The sequence below is a fragment of the Brassica napus genome, chromosome C5 (genome assembly GCF_020379485.1).
Source record: "Brassica napus cultivar Da-Ae chromosome C5, Da-Ae, whole genome shotgun sequence".
Taxonomy (NCBI): domain Eukaryota; kingdom Viridiplantae; phylum Streptophyta; class Magnoliopsida; order Brassicales; family Brassicaceae; genus Brassica; species Brassica napus.
Window position 1 is genome coordinate 53,590,655 of NC_063448.1, and position 6,606 is coordinate 53,597,260.

The 6,606-nt window shown below is 36.8% G+C and overlaps 1 protein-coding gene across 1 annotated transcript; it reads left to right on the forward strand.

The window, feature by feature from the left end:
• The first annotated feature begins 242 nt into the window (after window positions 1-242).
• Window positions 243-2,923, forward strand: LOC106411224 (guanine nucleotide-binding protein-like NSN1). The gene is made up of 9 exons (XM_013851937.3): window positions 243-395; window positions 484-728; window positions 870-942; window positions 1,024-1,197; window positions 1,280-1,494; window positions 1,578-1,842; window positions 1,930-2,109; window positions 2,180-2,391; window positions 2,468-2,923. Exons 1-9 carry the CDS (start codon window positions 377-379, stop codon window positions 2,825-2,827), a joined length of 1,743 nt encoding a protein of 580 aa, XP_013707391.1. The 5' UTR covers window positions 243-376; the 3' UTR covers window positions 2,828-2,923.
• The last annotated feature ends 3,683 nt before the right edge of the window (window positions 2,924-6,606 follow it).

Here is a 6,606-nt window from a genome sequence, read left to right on the forward strand (position 1 = left end):
ACCAAGTTTTATTTTAGATTGATTCGGTAAAATTTATGTTCAACCGAACTTGCTTATCCAACTTTCAGATTAAATCTGAGCATTTGGATTTTCGAGTCGGATTCGGTCGGGTTTGAGTTGGGTCTTGTCGGGTTTTTTGGAACCAGATCCGATAAGATATTTAAAATTTATCGGTTCAGATTCTATCGGGTCCGGTTTCGGTTTGGCTCCGGTCATTTCGGGTCCGAGTAAAATGCAAGGCCTACTTCAGACCTAATTGACTCAAACAGAGTCGGGTCGGGTCGTCATCCAAATCCTTTTAACAGCAAACCCTAATTGCCGCCGATATCTCCCTTAACCCTTCTCTTCTAAACCTTCTCAAGCTTCGCTCTCAGAGATGGCGAAGTGTGGTAAAAGTAAGCTAAAATCCCTCAATTGATTCTGGAATTTTCTCTCTAGGTCTTTTTATTGAGTTGTTTGATGCTGTGATCGTCCTTTTTGTAGAGAGCAAGAGTAAGAGGGTGACCTTGAAGCAGAAGAACAAGGTCCTTAGAAAGGTGAAGGAGCACCACAAGAAGAAGGCAAAGGAGGCTAAGAAGCTCGGCCTTAACCGCAAGCCGAGAGCAGAGAAGGACCCAGGTATCCCCAATGACTGGCCTTACAAGGAACAAGAGCTTAAGGCCTTAGAAGCTCGACGCGCCAGTGCTGTGGAGGTGATTGAACAGAAGAAAGAGGCCCACAAAGAAAAGGTATCAAACTTTGTTTTGATTTATTGTGAAAGCTTGAGTTTTTTTGGTTAAAGACATGTTCTTTTTTTGTGTCTTGCTGTTTGGTTTTCTTGTAATAATTAATTGTAAAGTGATGTTTGTGTTCTGATCTCTCTTACTAAGGCTAAAAAGAGGAAGCTTGAGGATGAGGAGACCAAGAGTGGAGATGACTCAACTAGACTTGTCAATGTTCGAGGTGAAATTTTATTGTGCTTTTTGATTTTATATTTAAGTGATTTTAGTCTACCTTTGTAACATATGTTTATTTGTTTCACAGATAACTCGGAGAGGGCTTTCTACAAGGAGCTTGTGAAAGTCATTGAACTATCCGACGTCATTCTCGAGGTTCTCGATGCTCGTGATCCCCTCGGCACGCGTTGTACCGACATGGAGAGGATGGTGATGCAAGCTGGTCCCAATAAGCACCTAGTGTTGCTTCTCAACAAGATTGGTAAAGCTTTTTCTATAGAAGCTCTCTGCTCTCGTGCTGTTGTTGTCAATCATTAGACTCATAGTCTCTCTTTGTACTACAGATCTTGTTCCTCGAGAGGCTGCTGAGAAATGGCTTAAGTACCTTAGGGAAGAGTTTCCAGCTGTTGCCTTCAAATGTAGCACCCAGGAACAGAGATCAAACTTGGGTTGGAAGTCTTCTAAGGCGTCGAAACCAAGTAATCTTTTGCAGACGAGTGATTGTCTTGGAGCAGACACTCTTATCAAATTGCTGAAAAACTACTCGAGAAGTCATGAGGTTGCTTTCTCATAATTTGCTTTCAATGAGTTGCATCATCCAGTTTTGGATTAATCTTTCTCTGTTGTTTCGTGTTTCGGCAGTTGAAAAAATCTATTACAGTTGGTATTATTGGACTACCCAACGTAGGGAAGAGTAGTCTTATCAACAGTTTGAAGAGAGCTCACGTTGTCAACGTCGGCGCCACTCCTGGACTAACCAGGTCTCTCCAAGAGGTTCACTTGGACAAAAACGTGAAGCTGCTGGATTGTCCTGGAGTTGTGATGCTCAAATCTTCAGCGAATGATGCTTCTATAGCTCTCCGCAATTGTAAAAGAATCGAGAAGTTGGAAGATCCAGTTAGTCCAGGTAAATTGGAAACTATGCTAATTAATGATTGAATATATTCAAATTAATCTCAGTGATCTAACTGTGAAACCTTGTTGGGGAATCTAGTGAAGGAGATACTCAAGCTTTGTTCACCACAACTGCTGGTGACTCTGTACAAGATCCAGAGCTTCGAGGCGGTTGATGACTTTCTTTATAAAGTGGCTACTGTAAGGGGGAAGCTTAAGAAGGGTGGTCTTGTGGATATCGAAGCTGCTGCGAGGATTGTGTTGCATGACTGGAATGAAGGTGAGGTCATTATTGTCTTTTAGTTCAGTCATAAAACATGGAATCTTGAAAACTTATTAATTGTGTGCAGGTAAGATTCCGTTCTATACAATGCCGCCAAAGAGGGACCAAGGTGAACACGCAGAGTCAAAGATTGTGACGGAGTTGGCTAAGGAGTTCAACATTGATGAGGTTTACAGTGGTGAGTCCTCTTTCATTGGGAGTTTGAAGACTGTTAGCGACTTCAACCCTGTTGAGATTCCTTCCAGTGGTCCTCTCAGTTTCGATGAAACTATGATCGAGGTTGGTTTGGTTGGTTAATAGATTATCTCGTGATTCCATTTACTTGGTATGGTTTAACATTTGTTACTTATCACAGGATGGGTCTAAGACTCAGACCAAAGAAGAAGAGGCTGGTCTTGACAATGATGGTGATGAGTCTATGGGAGGGGAAGAGGAGGAAGAAGAAATAGGAAAGTTGAAGTCCGAGGCGAGCAGGCAGAACAGGAAGCTATACGCAGCTGAGAGCATGCTTAACACAAAGAGGCAGAAAGCAGAGAAGAAGCAGAGGAAGAAGGCGAAGAAAGCAGCAGGTGGTGAGGATCTTATGGACGGAGATTATGATTTCAAAGAAGATTATGGGAAGAAGAACAAAGATACAGCCATGGATGAAGGAGATGGTTTCCAAATTGATGCTAAAATACCAATGGCGGCACTTCTTGATTTGCCTGAAGAATGAGGGAGAGATTAAACAAACAATCGTTTTGTTCTTTGTGTTTATTTATGTGCTACTACTCATACATGTGTTTTGCTTCATCAAGCGATTTTGATTCTACTGTACCGGTTTTTTTTTGATCCATCAGTTATGTTAGTTTATCAAATCTATTACAATAAAGTTGACAACTTTCACTTTCTATGAAGCCACCTCAAAGAAGAAGGTTCCTCCTTTGGAAACAGAAGATACGTGTCCTCCATTCTATTGTAAATTGAAGTTTGACAAATTATGTTCGATCATGACTTCATATGGAGGCATGTTTCTTTTAATTGAATATGTGACATAATTTTCAGTCCAATAAGATATTACCGCTTCGTGCTCTGTCTTCGTCCCTTCTTAATTGCGAACCTGAGAAATAAAAATATCCACCTAAACCGTGAATGTGTAAAGTTATAGAATTTAATGTTGAATTAAATTGTCTGAGTAACTTCTTCCTCCAATCAAAGCTACTCATAACTTCATCTCCTCTGTGACATTTAAACGCTTCACCTCCAACCAAGCTCAGCATATATACTCCCATAATCATAAGCCTCCTCTACTTCCCAATCATGGGCGGATGCAGAGAATTTATTTGTTGGGGGCATATGTAAATTGGTCAATGGATTAGGACTATATTTGCTAAAAACAATGGGGGCATATTAAATTTATTCAATGATTAACATGAAATTTTAAAAAGTTGTTGGGGGGGGGGGGGGGGAAATGCCCCCCTCTCACACAACGTGGGTGAATCAGCAGTTCTCCTCGCCTACTCTATAGTTCTAGTCTGCATTTCTCGGCCTGGTATCCTACACCTCGCGTTAATGATATCTAGGCGGAAGCCCCACGTACGGTTTTGAAGCCGAGAATTCTGGCCACCTTAAGGCCAAGAAAGTATTTTAGAGAACGCCCCGTAACACTCCTTCCGATTCGAGAACACCTAAGCCTGTAATTGACGGCTGGAAGGAGCTATCCTACTCTGGCTACGCCACTGTTCCCAATCATCTCACTATTAAGTAATAACCAACTACATACATTGTTTACAGAGTATAAAATATAGCTTCCAAGCTCCACCGCTCCGGCGAACTCAATCTCCACAACCTCGGCGAAATTCAAAACCGCCTCCATGGATACTATTCCCGAAAACTCGACCAGAAAAATCCCAACAAGTCCACCACCAAAGCTCCGGCGAAGTCCAACACCGGTTCCTTGGATAAGAAAAAAGGATTTACAGCTCCAGTGCTCTGCCAAATAGCCGCAGCATCTGCCATCGTATACATATTCTACCGTCTTCGCCAGTGGACTCCAACGTCTCTTCCCTCAAAGTTTGGTCACTTCGCCGGTATATTAGATATAAGATGGTCACAAAGGCGTTCAGGTATGCTGCAATTTGTAAATCGTTTAATTGATATGAGCAATATAGAGTTTAAATGCCAACTTTTCGAAACGAAGCGGAATGTGCTACTTTGGCGTTTTCTGGTGGTCTTTCACGACAAGTCCATCAAGAAAATGACCAAACAAGGGCCAAATGATTGACCTGAAACCACTTGATGTTCTCGATAGTCTCTCTAATACTGTTTATCTTGACTGTTTATTTGTTTCAATAGTCTGAAATCTTTTAATGGTTTTTGCAGCTGGATGCTCATTTTGTGGAATGTAGGCAGCACATAGATTATGGTGATGAAATGTATTATATACTCAAACAACATCAAAGAAGCCAAGTATAACAAAGGCAGTCAAGTAGTCATCATTGCCTTACCCGCTTATTCCCTTCTTAACGAGCTTCTATGCTATATCAAATCCAGTTCCACCGGTTTGTTACATATTGAAATACTGAAATTCTTTCTAATCAAAATTTATGTAACATAAAATCGCTATTCTCTAGATAAACGAAGAAAACAAAAGTTCCAAACCTCTTTGACGATCATCATATATTAGTATAGGAGGCAACTATGCCTTAAAACAATATTGTTATATTTTTTTAATTTTTCTCAAAATCTATGTGTTAACACTCTATATACTGAAACCTAAACTTTTTATTGTTGCTTTAAAATTTCTAACCATATTTTACATTTGTATTAATGTATTTTAAACTTTCTTTCATGGTATAAGAGAATAATTATAATTTTTTATTAATTAATTTAGTAAAACTTCATAATACTCTCAAAATCGGTGGAATAACCACTATAAAATGGCTATTTTCTTGAAAAACGGAGACAATAAAAGCTCCAAACCTCTTTCAACATCATCATATGATAGTGCATGATGCAACTATGCATTAAAATAATATTGTCACATTTTTTAAAATTTTCTCAAAATCTATGTGTTACAAAATAATGAATTTTGGTAAATACTTTATATACTGAACCCTATAATCTTTAGTGTTTCTAACCACATTCTACATTTGTATCAATGTATGCTAAACTCTCTTTCATAATACATGAGTATCATTTATTTTTTTATAAATTAATTTAGTAAAATTTCATAGACTCCCTAACTTAGTGGACTAACCATTATAAAATCGCTATTCTCTAGAGAAATGAAGACAACAAAGGTTTCAAACCTTTTAGACCATCACTGTATATTAGTACATGAGGCAACTATGCATTAAAGCAATATTGTTATATTTTTTGAATTTTTCTCAAAATCTATTTGTTAACCCCTACGAAAATATTGAGTTTTACGTTAAACGCTATATATACTAAGCTTAAAGTTTTTAGTATTGTTTTAAAATTTCTAAAAAAAATTCTAAATTTGTATTAACGTATGTTAAACTCTCTTTCATGGTAAATGAGAATCGTTATAATTTTTTATCAATTAATTTAGTAAAACTTCATAATACTCCTTAAATCGGTGGAATAACCACTATAAAATCATTATTTTCTTGAAAAATGGAGACAACAAAGGCTCCAAACCTATTTCTATATCATCGTATGTTAGTGCAGGATGAAACTATGCATTGAAACAATATTGTCATATTTTTTAAAATTTTCTCAAAATCTATGTCCCCTACAAAAATATTGAGTTTTGGTAAATGTTTAATATACTAAACCATATAATCTTTAGTACTATTTCAAAATTTCTAACCACATTCTATATTTATATTAATGTATGCTAAACTCTCTTTCATTGTACATGAGCATCGTTAAATTTTTTTATAAACTAATTTAGTAAAATTTCATATACTCCCTAAATTAGTGGACTAACCATTATAAAATCGCTATTCTCTAGAGAAATGAAGACAACAATGGTTCCAAACCTCTTTGACCATCACCATATATTAGTACAGGAGACAAGTATCCATTAAACCAATATTGTTATATTTTTTTATTTTTTCTCAAAATCTATGTGTTAACCCTACGAAAATATTGAGTTTTACGTTAAACGCTCTATATACTGAAGCCTAAACATTTTAGTGTTGTTTTAAAATTTCTAACCACACTCTACATTTGTATTAATGTATCTTAAACTCTATTTCATGGTATATAGGAATCATTTTATTTTTTTTATCAATTAATTTAGTAAAACTTCATTATACTCCCTAAATCGGTGGAATAATCACTATAAAGTCGTTATTTTCTTGAAAAACAGAGACAACAAAAGCTCCAAACCTATTTCAACATCATCATATGTTAGTGCATGATGCAACTATGCATTAAAACAATAGTCATATTTTTTGAAATTTCTCAAAATCTATGTGTTAACCCCTACAAAAATATTGAATTTTGGTAAATGCTTTATATACTAAACCATATAATATTTAGTAT

Bases quoted from the DNA above. Each gene is read 5' to 3' on its own strand.
- LOC106411224 (XM_013851937.3), top strand. The intron at 729-869 runs GTATCAAACTTT...TCTCTTACTAAG, and splicing joins AAGAGGCCCACAAAGAAAAG to GCTAAAAAGAGGAAGCTTGA. The intron at 1,843-1,929 runs GTAAATTGGAAA...TGGGGAATCTAG, and splicing joins GGAAGATCCAGTTAGTCCAG to TGAAGGAGATACTCAAGCTT.